Source organism: Trematomus bernacchii, unplaced genomic scaffold (assembly GCF_902827165.1).
Source record: "Trematomus bernacchii unplaced genomic scaffold, fTreBer1.1, whole genome shotgun sequence".
Lineage (NCBI taxonomy): Eukaryota > Metazoa > Chordata > Actinopteri > Perciformes > Nototheniidae > Trematomus > Trematomus bernacchii.
The window spans coordinates 8358416-8386415 of record NW_022987828.1 but is presented as its reverse complement, the minus strand read 5'-3'; the positions used below and the strand labels follow the sequence as shown (position 1 = coordinate 8386415).

General features: G+C 40.1%; 6 protein-coding genes across 8 annotated transcripts in view; 4 read left to right on the top strand and 2 right to left on the bottom strand.

Moving 5' to 3' along the window:
* Nucleotides 1-1584, bottom strand: part of myofl (myoferlin like) — a 36599-nt gene extending 35015 nt beyond the window's left edge. The window contains exons 1-3 of the mRNA XM_034151780.1: nucleotides 1385-1584; nucleotides 937-992; nucleotides 725-816 (exon numbers count right to left, since the gene is read on the bottom strand). Coding sequence (XP_034007671.1) covers nucleotides 725-816; nucleotides 937-992; nucleotides 1385-1472 — 236 coding nt within the window. The 5' untranslated portion in view covers nucleotides 1473-1584. The remainder of the gene's footprint in view (nucleotides 1-724; nucleotides 817-936; nucleotides 993-1384) is intronic.
* A 487-nt stretch (nucleotides 1585-2071) lies between these two features.
* cep55l (centrosomal protein 55 like) lies at nucleotides 2072-6430 on the top strand. The gene is made up of 10 exons (XM_034152433.1): nucleotides 2072-2160; nucleotides 3100-3261; nucleotides 3392-3634; nucleotides 4325-4390; nucleotides 4645-4795; nucleotides 4999-5128; nucleotides 5225-5414; nucleotides 5496-5570; nucleotides 5784-5888; nucleotides 6164-6430. The coding sequence occupies exons 2-10, from the start codon at nucleotides 3109-3111 to the stop codon at nucleotides 6332-6334; spliced, it is 1284 nt and encodes a 427-aa protein (XP_034008324.1). The 5' UTR covers nucleotides 2072-2160; nucleotides 3100-3108; the 3' UTR covers nucleotides 6335-6430.
* A 1409-nt stretch (nucleotides 6431-7839) lies between these two features.
* Nucleotides 7840-9756, top strand: LOC117499729 (free fatty acid receptor 4-like). The gene is made up of 3 exons (XM_034152313.1): nucleotides 7840-8379; nucleotides 8463-8594; nucleotides 9370-9756. Exons 1-3 carry the CDS (start codon nucleotides 7840-7842, stop codon nucleotides 9754-9756), a joined length of 1059 nt encoding a protein of 352 aa, XP_034008204.1.
* An 887-nt stretch (nucleotides 9757-10643) lies between these two features.
* Nucleotides 10644-16322, top strand: LOC117499802 (cone cGMP-specific 3',5'-cyclic phosphodiesterase subunit alpha'-like). The gene is given in 24 exon segments (XM_034152432.1): nucleotides 10644-10878; nucleotides 10881-11110; nucleotides 11549-11701; nucleotides 12078-12167; nucleotides 12315-12455; nucleotides 12543-12617; nucleotides 12728-12794; nucleotides 12893-12957; nucleotides 13053-13097; nucleotides 13162-13314; nucleotides 13609-13752; nucleotides 13834-13899; nucleotides 13992-14138; nucleotides 14438-14545; nucleotides 14642-14690; nucleotides 14693-14744; nucleotides 14864-14951; nucleotides 15093-15193; nucleotides 15296-15403; nucleotides 15523-15586; nucleotides 15675-15749; nucleotides 15838-15921; nucleotides 16009-16156; nucleotides 16240-16322. Coding segments are annotated over 24 exon segments (2532 nt in total). The 3' UTR covers nucleotides 16284-16322.
* Nucleotides 16323-19995: 3673 nt separating this feature from the next.
* On the top strand, nucleotides 19996-25937 carry LOC117499707 (leucine-rich glioma-inactivated protein 1-like). Its single transcript, XM_034152292.1, has 8 exons — nucleotides 19996-20694; nucleotides 20872-20943; nucleotides 21501-21572; nucleotides 21655-21726; nucleotides 22590-22661; nucleotides 23078-23247; nucleotides 23830-23994; nucleotides 24079-25937. The coding sequence occupies exons 1-8, from the start codon at nucleotides 20498-20500 to the stop codon at nucleotides 24894-24896; spliced, it is 1638 nt and encodes a 545-aa protein (XP_034008183.1). The 5' UTR covers nucleotides 19996-20497; the 3' UTR covers nucleotides 24897-25937.
* LOC117499705 (serine/threonine-protein kinase MARK1-like) overlaps nucleotides 25936-28000 on the bottom strand; it is a 30494-nt gene continuing 28429 nt past the window's right edge. For 2 of the 3 annotated variants that reach the window (XM_034152290.1, XM_034152288.1), the window contains exon 18: nucleotides 25936-27579. In XM_034152290.1, coding sequence (XP_034008181.1) covers nucleotides 27234-27579 — 346 coding nt within the window. In that variant the 3' untranslated portion in view covers nucleotides 25936-27233. The remainder of the gene's footprint in view (nucleotides 27580-28000) is intronic. The other variant, XM_034152291.1, reaches the window with a different exon arrangement.

Sequence of the window (28000 nt, the reverse complement as noted above, 5' to 3'; positions counted from 1 at the left end):
AGCATGACTCAATGGAAATGTTATTATGTTCTACCTTCTGGCTTGCACTGCAGAAAGAGGAAGATACTCCAACTCCAAAATGTATGTGTGTGCCGAACAAACAGATAGGAAATTGAGAAGTCAAAAATATCATACATTGCAATCTTGGTATTTCATAAGGGGCACCAATAAATGACTTGTTTTCCTTTTAAGGAAACAGTTTCAACTGGAATGCTCTTGTGAGGAAGACCAAACAACGTCTTTGTAAACACAGCTGCAAATCTTAACATGGTCGCTGTGGGTCCTACAGTACATCTCAGTTAAGATAAAACATGCTGCTCTGCTTCTTAAGAAAAGATCATAATGACTACTTCATTCAAATTAAAAGTGTAGTTGAAGTACAAAGAAACAAGCACTTTCACATAATCACACATCTACTTTCTCAAGAAGTAGAGGTGTGGAGAGGTTTTCTATTCATCCATTACCTGCATTACACAGCGTAACATTGGTGGGTTGTTTTTTTGGGAGGGGGTTTCTGTAAAGACCGCCTACATTCAGTTGTGGGGAAGTAATTAACACTCACAGGCTCTCCTCTGCAAGGCAGGAATGTGTTTAAAGTATCATTATTTAGTCATACTGGGTCATGTATTCATTCACATCTGACAAAAAAAGCACTGTCTTTAGCAGATAATATAAAAAATGCAAAAGTCACAATTTCAATGTCTGATGCTTGTCATACACATACTTGTCTTTGCCGATTGTTTCATAGTCTTTGACAACCACGTTGATGAATGATGATGCATCCAAGGAAGAGCCGTTTAGATCAAATTCAAGCACCTGTAATTACGGAGAAGAACAAGTAGTTTTAACTGAGGTAATAGCAGCCCTAAGATGGTTCATTTCCCTGTCAACACTGTAACTTTCACAACTAACAGTTAACTCTAATCCATTACTTACGTCGTTCCATACAGGATTCAATTCATTGTTAACTGCTTTGGTCTTCTTCTTTTCATCTGTAAACACAATGAACAGTGAGCTTCCTTATTTGCAAAAACTCACAAGCTGTGTTACCATATTATGTCCTAAAGAGACTTCTTCCAAAAATAAAAAATACTGAATAAACTTGGAATGTCATTTTGTAAATATGTAGTTCAAGCCGTGTGGCCATAATATGCTGTTATCAGTGGACACAGACATTGCTATTATGACCTGACCTTATATGGATATATTCTTCGTTTTGATAATGAATCACTGCCAAAATATTCAAATTAAGCTCTAAGAATGGATTCCTAATGTAAACTGCAAGGCTACTACCTAAGTGATGTCAAAAAGAGTTAGAATAGAGTTAACGGTGCATAAAGTTGCAGTAGTTTCCAAAACAAAAAAGTTAAATAAAAAGTCTCACCTCTGAAGACAACCGCAGCTATAGGATCTGGGTTTCCAAATGTCTTCTTGGGGATCCGACTAGCGGACTCAACAATGACCCGCAGCATTTTTGATAAACTCCAAACTTATTCAAAGAAACAAATCATATTCCGAGGAGAGACAGGGAGCCCCTCAGAGGAAACTGAAACACACAGATGTGCTCAAGAGAGGAGTGGATTCCGCAGGGCAACCTCACTCATGAGTCAGAGGCATGATTATTACATGTTACTTGTATGAAACACAAGAGTAGCCTACATGAGTGTGGGAAGTTAGTTGGAGAAAAAAAACTGAGATATCACACGGATAGTCAGTCTAGCTTTTTAGTTAAACACTTTTAAATGCCTCATATTTAATATTGATTGGTATTTCTGTTTACAACTATGAGTTAATTCAGGCATCATCCAGGAAAACCAGCAGAGTTGGTCCACTATTCTCTTGTACTGCAGCGCCTCCCAGTGGCGTTGTACGTAATGCATCCTTCCTTAAAATAAAAATATGATAGAATGCAGATTCGAATTAGCCTTCGCTCCATACTTTTAAAAATAAACACAACCAAAACACACATAGCACTAAGTAAGAAAAAGCGCTGCCCCAGAAACTACATCATTGTTATTTCCAAATGCTCGCACGGTAACTGCTCTGTTGAAGCTAAAGTTGGCGTCGTGGGCGGTGGATTTTGGGCGGCGGTATTTAAAGTAGCACAATAATCCATCCAATGACAGACTGTTGAACTAGCGGCCATCACTCCCTCCCAAGGTAACGATGCTAACTAAATATGCTAATGCAGTGCACATTGTGAAATGTCTTTTCAAATGATCAAGATTCATTTAGGCGTTTAATCTGACGTTGAAAGCCATGTTTCGTACACTTAGTGAATCAACAATGTATGCTAGCGAGGTTTTAGCTTACAGTTGCTATTAACGCTTTTTCAACTTTTGTTTTTATTCCACCCAACATATGCTTACCTGTCTAGCTTAACCAACATTATATGGTGTTATATTACATTTGTCAATATTACCTGCAACAAAAACACAGCTTCAAAGTGTGCAAATAGATATTTCTTTGCTAAATTGACGTTAGCTTAACGTTAGCTATTAGTTTAGCAAATTCAGCATCCAGTTTAACCACCAGTCCATTCCTCGTTGAGCCAGTGAGTGAGGATGAGGATGTGATATCTGTTAACTTTGGCTACTTTTTTACCCTTTGTGATGAACTAAACATAGTTATCAATAATTTACTGGAGCCAAAAGAGTCCAAAACGGTCTCCTCTACGTCCATTAGGTGGCATTTCTGGAGCTTTTAATCTGATTCAGTGATCGTCAGATATTTAAATTGTTGCCGAGTACTGGGTCATGTTAGCTTTGATAGATGCATGTTTCGATTTCTTGAAATACTGCTCCAGGTTTGAATTAAATGTAATAGACATCTGGAGGCCATTGCCACTGAAAATAAAATCTTTTTAATACATTGCATGATTTTTCCTGCATTAAAATGAGATTGTTTTGATCTGATAATAAGCTGTGAATGTATGTTTAATTTCTCTTCAAAAACGATTAGAAAACTATCTTGGGTTAAGTTTTTCCAGTTTTTGTGATCAATTTGGATCCATTCAGAGTTGAAATAGTATATTCTGACAAAAAATTAAAATGTTTTATTTTTTGAAAGTGTCAGTGTCTTGTTATATTTTTTTCACAGGTGCTTGAGATGGCGTCCCCCAAACAAAAGGGTAGCCCCAGGAGAAAGCCCAACCCTGAGCTTGATGTGGTTGTCAGCAGTCTGAGGAAGGAGAACTCCTACCTGAAGATGACCCTGGCTGAGCTGTCTCGTCAACATTCAGAACATAACAAGCTGTTAGAGGTAAACCTATTCAAACTACTCATCCAAACTATCAGTGCTGTTTAAATATTTCTCAACCTGTACTGCAGGGTTTTGTTTTAGAGTTGTTTATCAATAGTAAACCATATATATTTGTAATGTCTTTTCGCAGCGCTTCCTCTCTCTTGAAACCTTTCGACTGGAGAGTTCTCATCAGCTCACAGACAAACAGGAGAATATTGCTTTGCCGTCGAAGCAGTTGAGACAGAAAGAAGGGAATCTGATGGACGTAGTGAGTATGAGAAGAAAAAGAAGCCTATCCAGTTACTGTGGGGTCACTGATGAGATCAAGAACAAGCTTGTGAGTGTTTCAACTAGGTGTCAACATCTCGAGAACAAAGTTGCAGGGAAGAAGGTAAAACTATACATTTGAATGCAAGTAACTAATGATAAGGCATCAAACATACCTGCCCTTTTATAAGAAAAACATTTTTGTGTTCTGTTAAAGGAAATATGTGTTCTGTTATGGGAATTACAACAAGTTTTTTTCCTTTCTTCTTGTAAAATCCTCTATTACATGATATGTTATTTGGCACTTCCACGGAAACGTCATTCATATGTCCCAGTAAGTCATGACTGAAAGGCAGCATGCACAATACAAGGACCCTCAGCCCGAGGACCCCCAGCATTTGAGTTTTAATTTGAAATGCGGTGATTTGTCAAAATGTCCTTCTTTTAAAAAAACAAAATGCTTTTGGTTGTGTTGCTACTTGCTTCCTACTGAGAAAGCTTCTCTAGCCTCTTGCCAGTTTTACACCACTAGATGGCAGCAGTTGTTTTTAAGTGTTTTCCATTTAGTGAAGGATCTCTGTTCTCCATTAAAAACACTCTTCCTCATACAGAGCATACCATCCCAGTGACACTCTGGATATGTTAGAGGTCATAAAACAAAGAATATAATGCTCCAAATCCCACTGGGCTGTACTTTGGACCTTGTTGTGACATCTCACTATGTTTGGTTTTTTATTAAATAAAAAAAATATATATATAAAGTCTGTTCATTAACGTATATGTAATGCTGTACTGTCATTTCCTTGTCAAGTAGGAGTCTGCCTCAAGTGAATGGGACTCAACAATAACCACAGCAGAGCTCCCAAAGCAACTCAGTGATGTAAGTGCTGTGTAGTGACCACACATCTGGAAAATGTCTCTACTGTTTTTATTTTTCAGTTATGCCTAATCCAACGTTCTTTTATTTTTTCATCTTTAACTCTCTTCTGTTTTGCATTTGTATCTAAGTGAAGCAGTGCCTCTGTGTACAGTATAAATGTCTTACTGAGTGTTTTTTTGCTTTAAACCCTGGCACAACTCTCTTTCTGTCTTTCTCTGTTATGTGCTTCTCATTCTTTTATTCAATCCCCCAAGGCCTTGGAGAAGAACAAGCAGTGGCTGGCATATGACCAGCAGAGAGAGGCCTATGTGAGGGAAATCATGGCCAGAATGTTATGGCTGGAGAAGCAGCTGAATGAAGCCAATCAGAGTCGCTCACAGCGGCACAATGAGGAGCATTCAGAGGGTGAGCCAGAGGGACAGTGGGCAGTGGGCACTCACCACTGGAGCAACAAGGGGCAACAGACTGTCACAACACAGTTTTTAAGATATCAAGATCACCCTCAAGGACCCAGTCTTTAAGGATCTATGTCTTTATGCATCGGACAAATCATGCATTGTACATATATCTATATTTTAACATGACCATTTCTGCCTCCTTTATTACAGAGAATGAACAAATACTAACCCAGATGCAGCAGAACTATGAAAGACTCCTACAGAAAGCCATAGAGGAGCTGGATGTGCTCAGGGAGCAGATCAACATGATCCAGCAGACCCTGATAATAACCCGAAACCAGTATGTCTGCTACTACAAAATGAACATTATAAACCTTTTTTAAAGTTGGCAAAGTTGAAAACTAGTCCGCTACTTGACAAGCTGTTTGATCCTTAGGTGCCAAGAAAGGGAACGTGAGGTGGAAGAGCTCAAGCAGCAGCTGCAAAATGAAATTACGAGCAGAAAAAGTCCAGAGGAACCTCTTCAATGCTCTGAGGATGAGGACCAATGGATCACCGCTGAGACTCAAGACCTTCAATGCAGACTGAATGAGGAGAAGCGCAAGTCGGCACGCATCGTTCTGCAGGTAGGTCTTAATTGAACTTTTTTTTTTAGCAAATAGGAAAAATGTAAAGCCTCCAAATGTAGAATAACATTCTCTTTTTAGTCTACTGTCATGCAGAAGGCTTTTTTGAATAGTCACCATGCAGACCAGGAAACGATTGAAGACTTGGAGCGACAGGTATGAAAGTATCGGTTATCGATGATCTTGTCCCCTTGGTTGAATACATCCTTAGTATTAACTAGAAATTAAGGCATGTTGTTAATCCATACACTTTCAATAATGACACAGATCATTTTCGCAATCTAAACTACAAATTATTCGTAATTAAAAATATATATATTTCTACAGCTATACTTTTTGATATTGTAATGGGGACTTTTCTAATTTTAGATAAAGATTTCTTCACAAGACCTTGATGATGAGAAGCAGAACTGTGCGTATTTAAAGAAACAAACGGGCGGGGTTCTGAAGAAGCTGCAAAAAAATAAAGAACAGGTTGGTATGAAAATCACTTAATTTGTAAATAGTATATCCAAACTTTATTAGTGATGAACCTTTAAGCTGCATTACATTTTCTTGGGGCAGAATAAGTTGGTAATAATTTCTCTGGCCGAGTCACTATGAATCACCGGTTTGAAATTACATATCTTAATTTGATCCATTGTTAATATTTAAGAAAAATACAGCTGTATGTTCTTTCTGGACACAAATTATAGAACTAGTTGAAAAGTTGATTTTTAATAACTGATCAATGACTCCATTTATATTAGAGAGACCAGCCGGATCAAACCTCATGTGAAGCGGTACACCCCCCCTCCGAGTGCTCCTCTTATGGCAGCTTGCTGAATGAAAGCTTCCTGGCGTGTCCCGGCTGTCGGGCCGAGTATCCCAGCAGTCAGTACCGAGAACTGATGGTCCACCTAGAGTCCTGTCTGGACTGAGCTCAGCCGAGAACTTCAATTCTGTCTTCTGTTAAGGTTTCTGTACTGTGTAACCAGAGGTACAAGCTATTTTAATAAACTACTGTGTTGAATTGCTGATGTTGTGCTTTTTAGTATTTGAAGTATTCCACAAAGCTTTGGTTAGATTTTTAAATGTTTTCTTGCTTTACCAGCAGGTGTAGTGGCAGTGCAGAAATGTAAGGTCGCTAAAGAATACATTCGAGAGACTTTGGTGAACTTGAGACTTCACTAATCTAGTGAAATATCTCAACATAGACTTGGTGCATTAGAAATATCCTTACAGGCATTATATCCACATTTTGATATAATGGCTGTAATTGTTTGCATTATTTTCCTTTTTATATTAAGCCTTTAAGGATACAACAACCACCAAGGCAACATTTAAATGTGCTTAATACTTAGGTTTCTGACCAAATACCTGCAGAACTAATGTCATTCACATCATCTTTACGTGCACTTGGTTGATGACCAACTAGCAAAAGCTAACCGGCTAATCGGCAATGGCGAATCTAGTAAATGCTGCTCAACATCAGCATGCCAGTGGTCTTGTTTGTAGCTTACTGGAGAAAATAAAGATAATTATGTGTGATACTGAGGTGCTGCTGCAGGTCCTTGACCCCTCCCTCGTCTCACAGTATTGAAACCAGATGAATTGCTTCACACAGCTTGTGTTCGTTAATCCCTTTCCTGTGCTATTTAAAGATGAGGATTTGTATTGCTAGCCAACAATATTGGAAGTCAAAGGTCTGTGCAGTGACTGGGGGGGGGGGGTTAAAAGGGAACATGACACCAAGGGTTAACATACTTTAAGCTAACAGCTTTAAAAATATATGGTTAGGACACCTCACTTGCCTTCAGGTACTTTTCATACAGACCACATGTTTGTAGACAGTTAGTATATGATAAATGTGTTAGTTTTGATAAAACAAATATGTATTAAGTCAATTTCTCCGCTTAATTTATCAATAAATCCCTGTAGGTTTTGCCCAAGATGAAAATCCTGTGTTTGGGAGCACCACTGGTCAATTACTGCATTACTACAGAGGAAGTAAACCCGATAATCTAATTCACAGCGTAAATAAAAGTGGTGTCTAACTAATTAGATCTCGTCGGCTTCTTTGAGGTTTACACGCTAAATAGCTCAATTGATTGAAGATAAGAAATTGGATTAACACACAAGTAAGTCGTTTCAATCCCAGCCGACAGAACAGTTGTGTGTCATTAAATGCGTGAAATGCAAGTGGATGTTAGAAAACAAATTGTCTTTGAAAGGGTTTTCTGAAACTAATGTGATATTGGAGTAGCCCAGAATAATGTCTAACTGCACAGCACAAAGAACATCTCGTAATGTTTGTCTTCAGGTAGGAAGAACAAAGCATCACAGATTTGTCACCACTAACCCTCCTCCCCTTGTCTGGTATCAGCTCATTTCCCCATTCACTTCTCTGGCAGACTGCAGGAGTAGACACGCTTTTGACATCTATATGGATACTCACCATCACACTCACTTTCTCCATGTAAGAAACCGAAGTTATTTCTCCTTCTTTTCCGGGGGGGAAAACTTGGATCATGTTGCCATCACTATTTGTGAGACCCTGGTTATCACCGCTGTCTTCCTGGTGTCTGTGGCAGCCAATGTGGGCGCTGCAGCCCTGCTTACCTGGGAACGCAGGCATTTGGTCAACAAAACCATTCTGACCCTCAACCTGTTTGTGGCCGACCTGCTGTTTGTCAGCATGATCCCGCTGATAGTGGCCGTGCGGTGGACTGTGTCCTGGACGCTGGGGTTTACGGCCTGTCACATCGTGCTGTATGTGATTTGTATGAGCGGCTGTGTCACCATCACCACCCTGGCCTCCATCAGTGTGGAGAGGGTCCTGGCCATCCTTCAGCTGCAGGCCGTGCCCACCTTAAACCGCAGGATGGTGTCTGCCACCCTCTTTTTCATCTGGGCCTTCTCTGCACTCGCCTGCCTTCCCCTCAGTCTGTTCTTCACCGTGATCAATGTGGATTTCCCTCGGCAGGTATGGAAAGATTGAAGGTAGTAAGGAAAGCTAAATGTTCCTACCTTTTTTTTTTAATGAGTGTTTTATTGTGTTTTCCACAGAAACGTGAACACATTTGTACTCTCAAGTGGCCTGACCCAACTGCAGAGATTGTGTTTAACGTGACCTACACTGCCCTGTGCTTCTTTCTCCCAGGAGTCATTATTGTGTTCAGTTACAGCAAAATATTACAGGTGGGTTTATGGTGCTTCGAGTAATGTCCGGAAGTTAGTGTTTATACTGTAGGAGGGTGGAGTTTTTAGGATCAGGAAATCTCAACTACACTTTTATTTTTCCTTCTGTGAAAACATCTCACAATAAGTTAGTCCAACCTTTTTCATTACCTTGCCACCCTATCTGTGGCACTCACGCTTACATGGACTATAAGATGCTAAGTAATTACCTACAATTGTAACAAAATAAACGTTACCCCTCATCTGACCCAAATTGTATTTTGTACACTAAAGTGGTTGACCTTATTCCACTCTATTGTAAATGATGTGTTATCCCTTAAATTGTTAAGTTGCATAGAGATCCCTGTATTACTCATTAAACTATTAATCCCAGCTCATGCCCATTTATTTGCGGATCTATCGACTTTGTGCCGTCTGCAATGATTAGTAATTTCTTTGTTATTGTGGGAACAGAGATACATGTTCTTTAATAATTACTGGAGGTGAACATGTGTGGGTGTGGGTGCAGAGCTTTGCACTATCAACTTGACAACAGTACAATGGGTAATCAGTTCTGCCAATGTGGACATTAAAGTGATACAGACGATAGTAACCGACTGTCAGCCACACATGGTTTTAGCTCTGGGAAGTACATGGGAGTTTGAGACGGTGCTCCATATGTTCAACCAGACCATGTTACATAGATGGTTTTAATGTAATGTTTTTTGTCCACTTTGTATGCTGTCATAAAGAAAAGGAAGCCACTATTTTGTAATATTTTCTATTTGTGTTCCAGATTTATAAAAGAAGTAAACTAAGGCTCCGACACCGAGACAGCCAGCCCCAAGTTGGAGACTCTGTCGAGTGCAATGTCTCCCGCAAAGATATGAGGCTCTTTCGAACCCTTCTGGTCCTTGTGCTCTCTTTCTTGATCATGTGGAGCCCCATTTTCATCACCACCTCTCTCATCCTGGCCAGGAACTTCCTGGGTCACCCAGATGTCTCTTCTACCATGTTCTTCTGGGTGGTGACGTTCACACTGGCCAACTCAGCCCTCAATCCCATCCTCTACTCCGTCTTCCAGTTCAAGAACCGCTGGCGCAGGTTCTGCTGCAGATCTGTTGTATCTCCGCTGAGAAAAGTACACCGTGGCAGTGGTCGAACGCAAGGGATGCATCAATGATCATCAAGATTGTTCTGTACAAATATATAGTTTTAATTGTTATATTAGTCAGCTTATTTAGTCTATTATAGTGAACAAAAACACTTATTTTATTCCATTGCTTGCTCCAAGTATGTGTCTCCTACCAGACTATACTAACCAATGTTTGCCCGCCAACAAGAGTAATTAGGATCAATGCTGCAGGTTGCAATCCTACTTAATCCTGTCGCTGTTTAAATGTAGCTGCATCTGACAGAAGTGGCCCAGGAAAGCCAGTCTCTAGAAATAAACACTTGTTTATCTTGAGGACTTTCTGTATAATAATTCTAATAAGAAATAGCTGGCACTGCTCTTTTTGAATGTATCAGCTGTATAATAACATTACCTCTGTGCCTGCTTCCTAGTTCTCTTAGACACTCATACAGCTTTAATCAGCATATCAATGGCTCCTCTAACCCTCTTTTCGGTTGTATGGTTATCCTTCTGCCTAAAATACATTAGTTTGCCAAGATCTCATTATATTGTCAGAAAAAAATAGGAAATCCTCAGGATCACTTGCAGTCTTGACATCATAATCCGGTCTACATTGCAGGTCATGCATGTGCATAACTCTGTGAACATAACCTGTGATGGGATTGTCCCCACTAAAATGACAGGCGGCAGGATTTACAAGTCAAGAAAGCTCAGCAGCTTTATGACCCTTGCTTAAGTTATTATTGCCCCCTTGGATCCCCTTACCCAGTAAGCCACTCACTACCTTCTGTTACAGAGGAGAAGGTGGGAGCGCTGTCCACAGAGGAGTTCTGAAAATGTCTCAGTAGAGTCCGCAGTGCCTCATCTTTACTGCCGTACACACCTGAAAGGAGTATCTTTGTTCAGAGGGGATTGTGTATCCAAACTTGGACAACATGGCAGACAAGGACACTGTAGAGAAGTTTCTTGACAACAACCCCGATTTCGCTAAGCAGTACTACGACAAGAAAGTCCAGGCAGATGTGATTACTGCTGCCTTCAACAACCAGGTGCAGGTCAAAGAGCCATCCTCTTACAAGGATGTGAGCACCATCCAGGAGTCTGAGTTCATATTCGAGATCATAAAGGAGTTGAAGACAAACGCCTCGATGGAGAAAACTCTGCATAAAATAAAAAGAGGGTTGCTCTGCTGATCCAGGCGGATCGATGCAGCTACTTCGGCTACAGGTCTCGCAACGGAACACCCGAGCTGTCCACGGTCCTCTTCGATGTGACCCACAATTCCTCATTTGAGAAAGATCTTGTGAATCCCAATGCAGAGATTGTTTTTCCCATCGACATGGGAATTGTTGGATGGACGGCTCACACCAAGAAGCCTCAGAACGTTGCAGATGTTAAGAAGGTGGGCTAGTGCCAAAGATAATTACATTGAAATGTCATGTAAATGGAACTAGTGATTTATGATACTGGGCTTAATTAAAATATAAACTTGATTATAGAACCCTGCATTTATAAATGAACAAATAGATGGGGTTTGTGGAACTAACAAACCACATCAGTCTGTATTACAGATTATACATACAGTAGATTAATCCTATTATTCAGTTTTATTAAAGCCCAACAATTACTTTTGGATGTTTTAAAAAAAATATATAGGTATAGTATAGGTTAAATAACTTGTTTTCAATTAGAAGTAGCATAGCTTTTTAAGCTGAACCTTAATTACAGCTTTTAACATAACTGCTTTAGTCACTTTAATGCCGATTTGTATTTTAGTAGGATAATAGTAATACTTTTTCTGTGTGCACCCATTTACCTGTCCTCCTGTTATTTTTTTCAGAACACTCACTTCAATGACTTTGTGGATAAACAGACCAAATATACCACCAAATGCATGGTTACTGTCCCCATCATGTATGAAAAGGAGCCCATCGGTGTCATCATGGCACTCAACAAACAGGGTGCTGATGAATTTTCAAAGAGTGATGAGGAGGTAAGTGGACTGGATGTTCCATTTTTAATAAGAGGGTATTATTGCCTCCCCCAAGTGAGCTGGGAAACGTGCAGTAGTAAGCAGACAAATCCAGCAGCAGGGTCGCATCATAGGATCAGTTTAGCCTACCAGCTTTACTGTCTTTGACCTGGTTATTAATGGCTTGACTCTGTACTTTAGTTCACCATTATGAAAGCACAAGTTATAATCCATTTCGGGAGAGGAAGCTCAGAAATGTGTTTGCTTGTCTTGTTTCATGACCTCTTTGTGACTCTAGAGGTCATCCAATATAGAAATGTACTCTGATCTGTTTAATAACATTACATAGTAAAAATAATTCACAAAGACAATATGATTCTTTGCTCTTATGTTGCAGCTCTTCAACAAATACATCAACTTTGCTAGTGTGGTCGTCCTCCAAGGTCACACTTCCTGCATGTGGGATGTAGAATCCAGGAGAAGTCAGGTAAAAATACAGCGTACATTTTGTATATTTTCTGTTTTTTCTTTTTCAATAACAGCATGGAAAGAAAATTGACATCTTTCTCAATAAAATAAAAATGGAAATATTTTCCAGCTGCTCTAAAATCATAAATGCTTTTCTTGTCAATAGGTGTTGCTGTGGTCAGCCAGCAAGGTTTTTGAAGAGTTGACAGATATCGAGAGGCAGTTTCACAAAGCTTTATACACAGTGAGGACATACATCAAGTGTGAGAGATACTCCGTGGGACTCCTGGACATGACCAAAGAAAAGGTGCGTCAACGAAAGTCTGAAGAAAGCTAAACATTTAATGAAGTATTTATTACAAATATGGAAACTTATTGGCCTTTTGTTCACCAGGAATTCTTTGATGAGTGGGCAATAAAACTAGGGGACCAGGAGCCATACAAAGGCCCCAAGACACCTGACGGCAGAGTAAGTCCAACACTGTTTTTTATATTCCCATTATCCTTATTCACTGATTTGTCAAGATTAAACATATGAATATAATATGAATAAATGCTCTCTTATGTGAACCCGTTCAGGAAATCAGCTTCTACAAGATTATTGACTACTTGCTGGAAGACAAGGAGGAAATTAAAGTTATCCCGTAAGTATCACAATGCACTGTAGCTTTATTCTCATATTTGTAGAGGTTAACTGGTGTAATAAGAAGTCGAGCAGGTACTCATCCTCTGAACTCACAGCGGCCCCCCCTGCGGACCACTGGGCTCTGGTCAGCGGCCTCCCATCATATGTGGCTGAGAACGGATTTGTAAGTTCCATTTTTGGGAACACTGCGGTGTATTTGAGATTTGCTGATTTCCAAACACACCTGTGATCACCTCTTTTATTTTGTACTTCTTCTAGATCTGCAACATGATGAACACTCAAGCAGACGATTACTTTGCATTTCAATTACATTTGCTCAGATGTTTGCACACTGAAATAATCTGGATGTTCTGTTTGATTTGTTTGACAGAAAGAAGCGGTGAATGAGACTGGATGGAAGATTAAGAACGTCCTGTCCCTGCCCATTGTCAACAAAAAGGAAGAAATCGTTGGAGTTGCCACTTTCTTCAACAGAAATGATGGCAAACCATTTGACGAGAATGATGAACAAATTACAGAAGTATGGGAAACTACCCGTCTTCAGGGGCTCTTTTTGTTTATATTGTTCCACTTTTTAAGCCCTAACAGTAGAAATAGTTTTCTTTTTAATTAGTATTTGTGTTTAAAATGATGTCATACCATTGTCCTATTCTAATATCTCCAATTCAATTCTTTGAATGCTGTTATAATAAACTATAAACATACTTTAATATACTTTTTCACATTTTCATCATTGAAATTACCGTGGGAGATAGTTTGTTTGGAAGAATCTGTTGGAATTACAGAATTTAATTGTATTTGTCCATGTCACCAGGCTCTTACCCAGTTCCTTGGCTGGTCCACTCTGAATAGCGACACATACGACAAACTGAACAAGACAGAGTGGAGGAAGGATATTACCCAGGAAATGCTCATGTACCAGACAACAGCCACACTTGATGACGTGCAGCTCATTCTGGTAAGCTACTGATATTACTTCAACTAGACTGAAAACAGATTAGTGGAACAAGCTCCCTTTAAACTCAATTTTCCCCCACAGAACACTCAAGAGAAGTTTGGCTCTGCACCAGAGGACTGTGACCAGAAGGAGATGTACAAACTGTTGGTAAGCAGCACTGTGATGGGTGGATTACAATGCTCCTCATAAACTCCTTTTGTGATGGTTTACTGAAGGTTTACACTGTTTCCAATGTGCAGAGAACCAACATCCCCGATGCCAAGAAGGTGGAGCTGCTCGAGTTCCGATTCAGTGACTTCGCTTTGTCAGAGCTGGAGCTCGTAAAGTGTGGCATCCGCTGCTTCTTCGAGCTCGGGGTGGTGGAGAAGTTCAAGGTCCCAGCCGAGGTACAGTAGAGAGGAAACCTGCCTGTGTTCACGACACTCCCCCCTGCCTGCCTGTGTGGGCAGCGCACCATCCCCTGAAACACACAACACACCAACATATGTGCATTATGAATTCAGAGAGATTACATTGAAGTTTAAACCAGTATTTTCCTTTGGCTGCATGACTTTGGACCATATCAGTCACTATGTAACCCTAAAAGATACAGATGTGTTCTGAAACACAGGCTTTGACTGGATGTACAATTGTTTTGGACAATGTAAATCTAAAGATTGATCGCAGCTCTGTTTTGATTTTGCAGACCCTGACACGATGGATGTTCACTGTTCAGAGGGGATACCGTGACGTCACCTACCACAACTGGAGGCACGGTTTCAACGTTGGACAAACCATGTTCTCTCTGCTTCTAGTGAGGCACATTTCTCGTACCAAAATTCTATTTTGTTAATTACAAAAGTGGATTTTCTATTACAATGCAGGGTTGACCTCTTTGATCCTTTTACAGACAGGTAAACTGAAGAAGTATTACACCGATCTTGATGTCTTTGCCATGCTGGATTCTGCCACGATATTGACCACAGAGGAACCAACAATCTGTACCAGACAAAGTAAGACTTTTATCATTTTTTAAGTCAAATCAATGGTATTAAATTGATGGTGAAAACTAAAAAAGACATAATAAAACAAACTAAAACATTTGGAATGTTGTTCTGTTGGACTATTGTAGGAGTCAGTCCCCACTGGCAAAACTGCACAGCTCCTCAGTAATGGAGCGGCATCATCTTCAGTACAGTAAGAACCTGATGGAGAATGAGGTGGGTGCGTATAGCTTTACATGTATGTGATTGACAGTAGTTGTGGTTTGACATAGATAGACAAAAACAAATCTAATGGCAAATGTTTTTCATGCTCTTTTTTTGGTGTTTTCTCACTTTTTTCTTTGCTATCGATCACAGAACCTGAACATCTTCCAAAACCTTCAGAAGCGTCAGTTTGAAACAGTGCAGCATCTGTTTGAAGTCTGCATTATTGCCACTGATCTCGCCCTCTATTTCAAGTATGTGAGGAGTTTTTTGTTCCATTTCAGCATATAGTAACAATTTGTAAGCCTATTAATTGATTTTTAAGGAAATATCTTAACCTCCTTCTCCTCTCTCAGGAAGAGAACAATGTTCCAGAAAATCGTTGAATCTGTGGAGGGGATTCCAGACGAGAAAGACAAGATCAACTTCGTCTCCACCAATCCAACCAGGAAGGAAATTATCATGTAAATACAAGTTGAATCATGTGAAAAAACGCTGTCCGTCTTCACACCATGTATGGAGATTGTCTTGTGTTCTCTGTCATTAGAAAATGTTCTTTAATAGAGACGTTTGTTTTCCGCAGGGCAATGATGATGACGGCTTGTGACCTGTCAGCCATTACAAAGCCATGGGAGGTTCAGAGCAAGGTACGTTCCCTTCCTCCGGCTTCTGAATCATAATGAAACATGAATCACTCATCTGATCTCATCGTCTTACTGGTTCTTGTGGTCCTAGGTCGCTCTAATGGTGGCAGCAGAGTTTTGGGAGCAGGGCGACTTGGAGAGGACTGTCCTTGATCAGCAGCCTATTGTAAGAACCTAATGATTTGTGGTATGTTGCCTGCACTGTATGTTATCATAAAGTCATAACAATAATTATAATCTCTCGTCTTCTATAGCCAATGATGGACAGAGATCACGCTGAGGAGCTACCCAAGATGCAATGTGGTTTCATCGACTTTGTCTGCTCCTTTGTGTACAAGGTAGAGACACAAATAATGTACAGTAAATAAACACTAACAACATATTTATATACTTTTGTCCCTAAATTATTTTCTGTTTGTTTGTAGGAGTTTTCTCGCTTTCACATAGAGATCACTCCGATGTTCGATGGGCTGAATATAAACAGAGGCCAGTGGAGAGCTCTCGCAGACGTCCACGAGGCCAAAATGAAAGCTATCGAAGACGAGAAGAAGAAGCTGGAGGGTGGAGGCGAAGGTGCGTCAACACATCCCTCCTGATCGCTCTGTGTTTTCATGTCCCCTGTCTTCTCACTGTCTTTCTTATTTGTTTCTCTTAAGATGTTCAAGAGGCCGGGAAGTCAAAGACATGCGTGATCTGCTAGACCTCCAGGACAATCGAGGCATTTATGAATGTGTGTGTGTGTGGAAGTGTATGAGCATGTGTGTTAACAGATGAGGGAATTTCTAATGTGAAAGAACCCAAGAATAATTATTTTTATATACAATACATATTTATTATATTACAAATATTCTCTGATATAGAAAGCTGTTAATTGGCATCAACCTTGGGCACATACAGTTTTTATGTCATACTATAAAAACATCTATTAATATTGTATATACTTAAAGAATGGATTGTATCCATTATGACAATTTATACTGAATATACTAGAAGGATAATTAGCTTGCTCTCTTTTGCTTTTGCCATGGTTTAAGTAGACATGTTAGGCTTCAAATATGATTTTTTTGGGGTGGAATGCAAATAGTCAAATAAAATGCTCTTATTTTGTATAGAAAGAGCTTACCAAACAACAATTATTAAACTCATTTATTTTTTAAATTGCAAATAGTGCTTTCAAAATGTCAAGCATATGTCCATAGAGAGATGTAAGAAGATTTGACAGAATTGGATTTAGTTATAAGCCCCTTTGAGCCCCTTTGGCTAAGTCCACTGCTTACATAAATTAAAAAATACTGCTGTCAACGTGTGCAGAGATCATGTGGCATTTACATGACGGGAAGGTGTCATACATAAACTGTGCAGCACACTAGTATACACTAGTATAGCAGAAACTGAACTATGTTATGATGGTGTGTTGCTATTTTCATAAACGAAGCTTGTAAACGGAACAATGTCAGTTTTCTTCTGATGCACGCGTTTGTTAACATTAGAACTTTAAATCTCAGCGAATGCTTTGCCAAGAAATTTGACAGAAATGAATGAATAGCATTAAATACATAATTGTATGTGCAATAGCATCATGTAAAAGACATGGGCAATGTCAATAAAGTTTATTTTCAAGTCATTCATGCTGTGCGTTTTAAGTGGCCCAATTACATATATTTAGCGGGAAGGGTGATATTCATGTTATGCTTTGCATCATGGATGTCTGAGTATGAGATAGTTGGCAGCACATTATTGAATAGAAGGAGTTTCCTGATGGAGACTTCTAACCTTCTTGATCCCAGGACTGTCCGAGGTGCGTCTGTTTACACTGCGTCTACTACTGAGTTACAGCTCAAGGGGTTTAGGAGAGCAGGACTGACCAAACACCAGCCTTTAATTAACTGCTAACAAGCTTACAGGAGACCTGCGTTACTGTTTTCTGTTTACAGGCTGCTGATATTCATTCATCGAATGAACATGCACATCCTTATGAGCAACAGGAATATGCAAAAGCTATAGCTAGCCAATGTGTCCATACACTTACTTTCATATCATAGTTTACAGAGAGTACAGAAACAAGAAAACAATATCCCCTCTTGTAGGCTGCAGTTTACAAAGGTTTACATTGGGGTTCAATAGCTGGTTAAAGAGTCCTGTGTCTTGACATTTGGCAATTATCTTTTTGGACTTAAAAAGATAAATGTCTTTTGTCTTTTTTGGATCTGTTTGACCTTATTTAGGATGGCTATAGCAGATGTTATGTTACATCACGTGAGAAAATCCCTGAAAGATCCCATGTTGTAAAAGGCATCCCTGTGTCCCCCTGCTTTTTACTATAACAAGAACACATATTTTCTGATCATCAAAATGTTAGGAAAATGTGTGAATATTACAAAATCCTTTGAAACTTCGAAGTTAGAATATGGTCAGAATATTCAACAACAAATAGTTGGTTATTAAGGTTCAACATTATCTCATTCTTTCAGCTTTTGTGCTTTTTACATATTTAATTGCAGTGATGGTTGAATATGTGTCTGAAAGTTTTTTAATATTATGTACATTTAAGAAGAAGTTTTCTTGTGTTTCTGCCATTAGTAATAATCCTACTGATATGAGGCATAGTTCATACAGGAACCAGAGAGCATCTCACCTACTAAAGCCTGGGCGTCATGAGAGGTAAGCAGCTCTGAGGCCTGAGAGGACACCTTAAGCATGTGGGGTCAGAGGTCAAAAATGTTCACTTAATGTGCGGCTTTCACTGGTGGAGGAGGAAGATTATGAATGTGTGATTGTGAAATATGCAAATACATTTTCTCTTACAGTGATTTAAAACCATATTGGTAATTATTTAAATAACTTATTTAAGATTAATAAGATATGTATTGTTCCCACAGGGGACTTTTTCTTTTTAGTTATATAACATAATATGTATAGGACAGAAATAGGATAGTATATAATGGCCAGTAACTTAACCAATAATATCTAAAAACAGGATTGAATTAAGTATTATAAAGTGTTGAGCAGTAAGTGATTACAAAGAGATAATTAGGTAGATTAGACTTTTAAGAAAGTCCACATATAATTATAAGAGCTGGTAAATGAATCCACCTCTGACAGGGCTCTTTGTTGTCTCTACATTTCCCTCTAGTGGGGAGGTCAGGCCTTTAAAGAAGACCGTTTTTAAACCTGCAATGAAAAAAATGAATGTCTGCTTTAGGAATACATTTATTTTTGATTTATTTAATGTTTTTAACTTTAAAGATATACTGATGAAGTCATGCACATGCATACAGTATAGTCACAAAATGGTTACAGAAAACCAATAACACAGATCCCAGAAGTCAGTCAGAAACAGGCAAAGGCGTATCAATAACTGCGAACATCGCTGTGGTCAAATAGTTGCTGGACAGTGTGTGTTCTATTCGCGCCATGAATGACGGCATTTATGAAAAATGTAGTGTAGTGTCTAACCATCATCTTGCAGCACAACAATAACAACCACTGTTCTCCATTAAGTTCCAACATCTGCTTATAAAAAAAATACTTTGTGTCCCTTCCAGCTCCTTCAAGTCAACAACTTCCTCTCAGAAGTGAGCAATCTCCTTTAAAGGATCTCCATCACAAGCTTTATTCTTCCACCCTTCCCTCTAACAGTAAAGCAGCATACAATGAAACTGCTCCCACAGTGTGACCGTGCTACTCTGAATGCAGAGCTTTCATTTGTGTAAGTCAATTTATTTAATCCACGTAAACATACACTGGATATCAATGGTGTAATCACATTAGGTATAGAAAGCAGCAGAGTAATATGTTTCTTCCGAGAATGCTCTGACGCATGCAGCCCTGCCAGGCACAGGGAACGAACATATCAATCTTACATCCTCTGGAGGTCTCTGTGAAATTAGATGTTGAATAAAAAGACTGTATGTCACATGGCACAACAGACAACAGTGTCATAAAAACATTTGAAGGCCGTTAATAATAGGAATAAAATATAATAAATGAAGGGAATATGCTTTCTTATATGGCTTTTTTTTAAGGAAATAAACACAGAGTGAAAAACAGGATGTCAGCAAAGACCTGTCCTTTGTCTGTGAGGGGCCTGAGGGGGATGGGGTTTATTTGCCTGAAACACAGCAGATGTCATGATGACAGGAGGGCTTCCCCACACCCCTACATCACTGGACAGCCACACTTTGCATCCACCAGTCGCCATGGAAACCAAGGGAAAACCAGGAAATAAACACAAAATTGCATTAAAATTGTAGCAAAAAACAACAGTACAAAGGGCAAAATAACACAAGCTATGTAATGGTACTCTTCTGAGACAATCCTACAGATATATTTTCATGATGACAATTCATTTTCCTCGGGTTTCCCCCCCGATCCCCGCATAGAAAGCCCGTGTGCGTCTGCGCCACAGGCAACAATCCGCTGGCTCATGTCAGGGTGTCTTTTTCTCTCCAGCTGATTCACGGGAAATAACACCATTCCTTTGCTTAGCATTGGGCGGAATCCTCCGGAGAGAGTGTGGCGTTTGCTGAAATCACATAGGCGTGGTTTTGGATGGAGATGTGATGCTCCGTCTGCTCCCGCTGGGATCCCCACCTGCCCTCACACACACCGTGTTTGTCACCGAGCCAGCTGCTATTTTTCCCCGAGCTTTGGGCACTACAGCGTGGATTTGTATTAGATTGTGATTTTTTTTGTGTTACGGTGGGTGTTGTTTTTTTGGTTTGGGGGTGTAGTGTAATTACAGCGCTGTGGACGTACGGAGCGCCCGGTTTAATCACCTCCAGAGAGAGAGGCGGCGACGCACGGAGACAAACCGGACAGCGCGTTGCTTGGCCTCCGGGAACCACAGCTGAGACCCCGGTTAATGTGTAGGACTCTTCGACACGCAGGCCGTGTCCGCAGCGGTTCTCAAGGATGACAAATACAAGTAAAATGTCCAAAACATCGCCCTGGCTCTGCGTACTGGTATTGGCCACCGTGTTACTTGTAGTGGACAGCAAGAGAGCCAGACCGCCTCGCTGCCCCTCATCCTGTACATGCACCAAAGATAACGCGTTGTGTGAAAGCGCAGGACTGATCCCTCGCAGCTTCCCCCCCGATGTCATATCACTGTAAGTCATGTTAATTATTGCTTTATGGAGAATTCATAATCAGGGGGGTGTGCTAGTTGGGACGTGGGTTTCTATGCTGCTACTGCTTCACAACAATGCATAGACCAGAAGCAGACTGGAATAACAGTTCGGATAAGACACCATGGGCTTTAACGTTTGTTTTTGTCTGCTCCACAGATCATTCGTCAAGTCTGAATACACCGAAATCCCGAAGGAGAGCTTCATCCACACGCCTGCCCTGCATCTCCTGTGAGAAATCTCTCTGGATCTTTTTGTTCTTCTGTCTTTGTTGCATGATGTCAGTCCCCAGTGAGGTGACCAACGCCATGTTTAATGATCAAGACATCTTACCCACTGATTTTATTAGAATAAATGATGTATTGATTTTATTAGAATAAATGATATACTGATTTTATATTAGAATAGATGTTGCGGTAGACTATAAATCACAATCTGGAGCTGAAACAATTATAATTTGGGAGAGAATTACCTTTACCAACCATTTCCCTGATTTTTATATTAGAGTAGAATAGTCCCTTTGTTGAGCATTAATCCAAGACTTGCCTTAACATGTGTTTGTGTATATATTTGTTTGAGATTTATTGATGGGGAATCCCTCCTTTCTAAGAGGGAATCCCCCTTTACTCATGCAAAATGGAAAACTAGACCCTACTGTGATAGAGCATTGATCCTTGTATTTTGGTCACTGTTAAGAGGAAGAGAGTGTTTTCTATCACAGGTCTGTTTTGCTGCCAATGAGCTTGTTGGTATCTAATTAGTGAAATGTTCTGGATCTCTCTGCACAGTCTCTTCACAGCCAACAACCTGGAATCTATAGACGAGGACGCTTTCCTCGGTCTCCCTCATCTGGAGTATCTGTGAGTAGATGACACGTTTATAAGATGTTTATATAAGCAAGAGTGTCTCCATTCTCATGCATTTATTCAACATCTTTTTCAGGTTCATAGAAAACAACCAGATCAAGTCGATTTCACCACATGCTTTCCGTGGACTGAAAACCCTAGTGCATCTGTGAGTAATATTTGTTATGCATAAAATAGAGCTATTTGTCTTCAGATGCAGTATTAACAATTGGATGATGGTGTCATTTATGTTTGATGTTAATGTGGAATCATATCACCAATGTTTTTTTTGGTAAGAGATCATTAAAAGCTGTTGTTGTAATTATGCTGCAGGTGCAGGCAAGAACTATTCCAGTTCAATTCTGACAAAGTTCATTACACAATATTTGTTGCAACAGACGTTTTTATGTGAAACTGTGCAGCTGTTGAACTGGTTTAAAACAAATCCTGTGTCTTTCACTGTCAAACGTTTTAAAGCTAAAAAGCCCAAGACCTATTAAATAGTTACAGATAAAGGGTAGCTATGTAAAATCTCTTCTTGAAGTTAGTTTTTTTACTGATGTCAGAAAATGATTGATAAAACATAAACACTCTAGATACCTGTTGAGCTCGAACACATGATGATGTCATGATATCTCTGTAAAAGCTCTAAGAAAACGAATAAAACAAAATACCACCTGAACAAATATGTTATGTGTTCCTCTTCTAGTTGTAAAAAGAGAAGGCCATAACATTTATGAGAAGGCTCTATAAATAGCTTCCTCAAACTCACAATAAGCAATGTTCCTGCCTTCAGTCTCCTGGGTGCCAATATGTGCCTAAGCTCAGAGATCTTTCTATTTCTCAGCAAGGAAACAGAGTGAATCACTGTGTTACCATTACTGCACTCAGATTGTATAAACCGCTCAAGGTTCCTCCGACAAATGAACATGCAAACAGTATAACGTTTTAATGTGGAGGTCCATTAAACAGACAATGAAACAAAAACAAGTGGCCATTATATCTGATCAGTTATTCCTTTTCTCTCTTCAGGAGCCTGGCCTACAATAATCTGGAGACTCTGCCCAAAGATTTGTTCAATGGTCTTGAGGCCTTGACGAAAGTGTGAGTATGAATTTAAATCCTGCGTCATCTTGAAACAAAGAGATAAATCACATAAGGTTACATAACTGAACATATCATTTATGCTATCGAGGACAATGAGTTCTTCTATATATAGAACCCTGGATCATTATTCCTCTCCATCCTAGGCTTGAAAAATGTGTGGGTGGTGCTTTTAACGCCATAAAAATTACATGCGGCAGTGAGGAAGAGAGATAGTTCTGCAATCTATCACCCGCTGAAGATGTTCACTTCTCCTTTGTAGTCCCTCTTGATGTTAATGAGAGCACATAGTGAAGCTGTGAGGGCCAGAGAGCAGAGCCAGCAGTCATACATCAATGACTGCAGTGTTTAAAAATATAATCCATTCAAAAAAGCTGAGATTCCTCAAATTAGTTTGGTGATTTTTCTCCCTTCAGAGACTTGCGAGGGAACCAGTTCAGCTGTGACTGTAAGCTGAAGTGGTTGGTGGAGTGGATCTACAGCACCAACGCCACAGTGGATCAGATTCACTGTAAAGGCCCGGCCTCACAGCTGGACAAGAAGATCAACGATCTGGTGCCGCAATCCTTCGACTGCATCACCACAGGTGGAGTACAGAAGATGATATAATTGAAAGGTCACCTATTATGCAAAATCCACTTTTCCATGTCTTTTATACATAAACATGTGTCCCCTCTGTGTAAAGAGAATCTGCTCACATTTTGTCCTGATCCATTTATATAAAAACCTGTCTGAAAATGAGCTGATCAGATTTTGGCCACTTTATGATGTCATAACGATGTTTTGGCTTGTTTAACCATTAGCCAATCACCAACCAAGGTAACACACCCCCCACCTTATCACCTGAATCTCCTCCTAGAGCACCATTGTGTTCTTTTTAACCAAATATCTCTCAGAGGGGCGTGGGGAGTGGCTCCTTATTTTCTTCTAAAGTAAAAGACAGAGAATCAGCACTTTTGAAACAGGGCTGAAACAGAGGGGATTATGGGATGCTACAATGGGTGATCTGTTGAGTATTTCAAGCCAAACACTTCAGAGACATGTTTTTTATATATTTCTGAGACCTATTATATATTGATGAAAAACAGTATAATCAGGGACCTTTAACATCACAGCCTTCCCTGACATTTGCAATGTTATTTGAAATGTGGTTTTGTTTCTCTCACAGAGTTTGCATCCTACCAGTCCCTGAAGTTTGAATCCATTTCTGTGGAGGCATTCTCCTTTGGGAATGACCAGTATGTTGTGTTTGCCCAGCCCTTTATTGGGAAATGCAGCTTTCTAGAGTGGGACCATGTGGAGATGGTCTTCAGAAACTTTGATGACATTGACAGTGAGTAAAGCTGTGTGAGTCTAAAAGAAACCACTAGATGGAGACATAAAAGTAATGTCTTTCTCCTTTCTTTCTCCTCACCAGGCATATCCACAGTGATTTGCAAACCTCTGGTCATTGACGACCAGCTCTTTGTGATTGTGGCTCAGCTGTTTGGCGGCTCACACATCTATAAGCGTGACACCTCTGCCAACAAATTCATCAAGCTCCAAGGCATCGACATCCTGAAAATCCGCAAACCAAATGATGTTGAGACCTTCCGCATTGATGGAGAATCCTTCTTCGTCGTCGCAGACAGCTCCAAGGCCGGCTCCACCACTATCTACAAGTGGAACGGCAACGGATTCTACTCTCACCAGTCTCTCCACCCGTGGTACCGGGACACAGATGTGGAGTTCATGGAGATCTCCTCCAAACCTCACCTGGTCCTGTCCAGCAGCTCCCAGAGGCCGGTCATCTACCAGTGGAACAAAGGCACCAAGCTGTTCGACAGGCGGACCGACATCCCAGAGATGGAGGACGTCTACGCTGTGAAGCATTTTCAGGTCAACTCTGAACTCTTCATCTGTCTGACGCGCTTCATCGGCGACTCCAAAGTGATGCGCTGGGACGGGGCCCTCTTCATAGAGCTGCAGACGGTGCCCTCCCGTGGCTCCATGGTGTTCCAGCCCTTCTCTGTGGGCAGCTGGCAGTACGCCATCCTGGGCAGCGACTACTCTTTCACCCAGGTGTACCGCTGGGATGCCAAGAAGGGCGAGTTTGTCCATTTCCAGGAGCTGAACATCCAGGCGCCCAGGGCCTTCTCTCCTGTCTCCATAGACAACCGGCAGTTCCTGCTGGCCTCCAGTTTCAAAGGGAAAACTCAGATTTATGAGCACCTGGTCATAGATCTGAGCACCTGATTGTTTGGACTGGTTGGTTGAGTGGTTTCTGTTTGGGGTGATGTTTGTTGCCGCAGACAACACTGCAACAAACGTCAGGTGATCCTAACTTGAGCAAGGCAAGCATAACCCTTTCCTTTTTTAAATATTCCATCCAAATCATGATACATGTAAAGATACATGCATCTCAACTCAATATATTTGACTGAGATGCATGTTGAGTTCAATGCATGCACCTCAAGTTAGGATTACACCCAATATGTTGTCGAGACATTAATGCATGACCGGCCTCACACACGCTGTCCCACCCTGACGAATGCATCAACACATTAAATATTGCCAGTAGGTTTTTTTTTCTGTGTTCCGCTTTTCATGTGACTCAGCGATGTTTATACATTTGTAATCTCATATATTTATCTACAGAAAATAATGATAAGGTACTTTTTATCCTATTAACATGTTTAACAAACCTGCCAAAATGAAAAGTTTACATTTTTCTGTCTTTCCACTTGTACGCTTAAAGATTTGTAAATGAAGCTTTTGTAAGTTTAAGAGGGACCACGCTAGTTAGATACATATTTGTTACTGAAAATGATTTTAAATTATGTTTATAATTTGGAAACCAACAGAAATGTTGAGTGAGAATCTACCTGTAAATCTTTGCAACTTACATTTTTATCGTTAATAGTTTGTATAATGTTTAAAGTAATGAAATTACAGTTTTTCAGAAGAAGTATGGAAAACATTTTGGGCACACAGGAACTATTTTCCCACACTCAAAAGGAACTGTTCATAATGCTTTACCTTTGACTAACATGTATGCAAAAACAAACGTTGTGACATGACTATATATAAGTTATTGACTATTATCTTGCTATTTAGAGTCAATAAAGGTTTACATTATTAATTGTGACATCTCATCTGAGCTCCCTGCTGGCACTGAGTAGCATGACATTGCTTCAGTGTGATGTGCACAACACGCACTAACACATCTCCTTCATCGCTTTGGGAAAATTGTAATCTTTGAGTTAGTTGTGTCTGAGAAATAAAATAAAATAAATACAAACAAATAAAATCCTTTTTATTTTCTCCAACAAAGTGCACGCCTCAATTCTACAAAGCAGCACATTACAATGTAATGGAATAAATACAATAAAATCCGCTGAAAAAAAAGAAAAAAAGAAACACAAGCAAGGAGATACACAAGTACCTGCACAATCACACGGGTGGCAGGATTAAATCGGGCTCTTTAGAAACTGCTTCTTTCAGGTGATTGTTTGACTTTTCATGCATCTTCACTCATCTGGATAAAGACGTTTCGTCCTCCGCTTTCTAAAGCACACCAAACTAAACCCTGCTTTGTTTTGTAATTGAGGACTACCAAACTAACATGAAAGAAATACAGGTGCATACTCTCATGTTCATACACATCACCCAGGAAAACTTGTGCAATTGCAGCAGGATCTCCACATTACCTACTGCTGAAAGAAAATAAAGTGAACACATTTTCAGTTTTAACCAAAGTTACTACTCAAGTCTATGTGGTGCAACTTAGTGTTTTTTTCCATAGGCAAATAAAATATAACATAAAAGGCAAGGGAACACATCCCTTAATACTCCACAAAATAATTTAGTGCTCTTTAAATAAAATTAAAAACACTATTTTCCGATGGTGGCTCTTAAAAAAAAAATGAAAAAAAAAGAAACCTCACAGACTGAAACGATAATGCTTAAGAGACATCAATAATGTTAGGAAAGAACTAAAATCCATGAAAAAAGACATATTGACAATACATTTCTGTACAGAACGCAAAAATTAATATACAATACAGTACCTGCAGATGTTATGCATACAGTACAATTCTCTTTTTACATAGTTTTAGTACGGGATCCAGCCTGATCTATATACTGACTTAACACAGGTGGAAAAGCGGCTATTTTAGCTTTCAGTAACTTTAATGGTTATTCAGCGAGGAGAGTAGATCGTGTAGTAGGCGTTTAGAAAAAGAGATTGAAAACATTATTGCAGGATGGTCATCTTCAGTTGCATACTGCATTTGTTACTTGAATGTGTGCTATAACGAGGAGCAGCGGGCTGATGAGAGAGGCAGAGGGCCGGACGGAAGAAAAAAAAGAGAAAGGGGTAAGCTGTTTTTGCTATCTCTCCGTCACAGAGGTTAAACCTTGCGTTTCCTCTCTGATCCACTACCCTGTACAGTACATTCATGGCCAGTATTGCACGTTACCAGCCGAGTCCACCCTGATTCTGCGAGGTGAGGACCTTCAGTGCTGAATTTTGTCCTGTAAGTCAACACTAATCCAGTGATGAGATGAGACTGACCGGGACTCCATCTGCCGTCACAGTTTGAGCTCATTGGCAATTTTGCAGGCGATATTCTTAAAGGCGATGGACGTGCCCGATATCCTCTTGAAGCGCACGCCGTTGAGGGAGAGGCGGGGCAGCTTGCACACCTCCATCTCCCATTGGACCAGGTTGTCCTGGCGAGCGTCGCCGTGGACACAGAACAGCAGGAAGCGTTCGCGCTGCTCGTAATCGCAGCTGTTGGCGTCCAGAACCTTTCGGATCTCCCTCATCATCTCGGCGGGCTCCATGGAGGAGGTGGTCTTCATGCTCCAGGTGAAGCGGAGCGAGCGAGGCTTCGAGTCCCGACTGCCGTCCTCCTTAGTGTCGCCTGACACACTTCTACAACAAAGACAGAAAGAGAAGTGGAGAGAGGCTTTAAAGGAGGCGGCGGATGTTAACAAGCTTTCTACTGCAGTATCAGGTCTAAAACCACCAGACTCAGGGACAGTTTCATTCGACAGGCCATAAGACCGTTAAACACCTGAACTTTTGAAAGAACATCCATAACATTCATCGGTTTGCAACTTACAAATTATTTATCTAATATATCATATTCCAATTACTTGTATATAGACTCTCCTTGCACTATTCTATTCTATATTATTTGTATTCACTTGCACTATTTTAACTATTTGTATCTGTTTTATTGTGTTGCACTGTTGGAGGAGCCTGTGACCTAAGTTTTCATGTACATATTAACACTGTAGCGATGTACAAATGACAATAAAAGCCTTGAAACTAAAATCTACATCTCAACAAA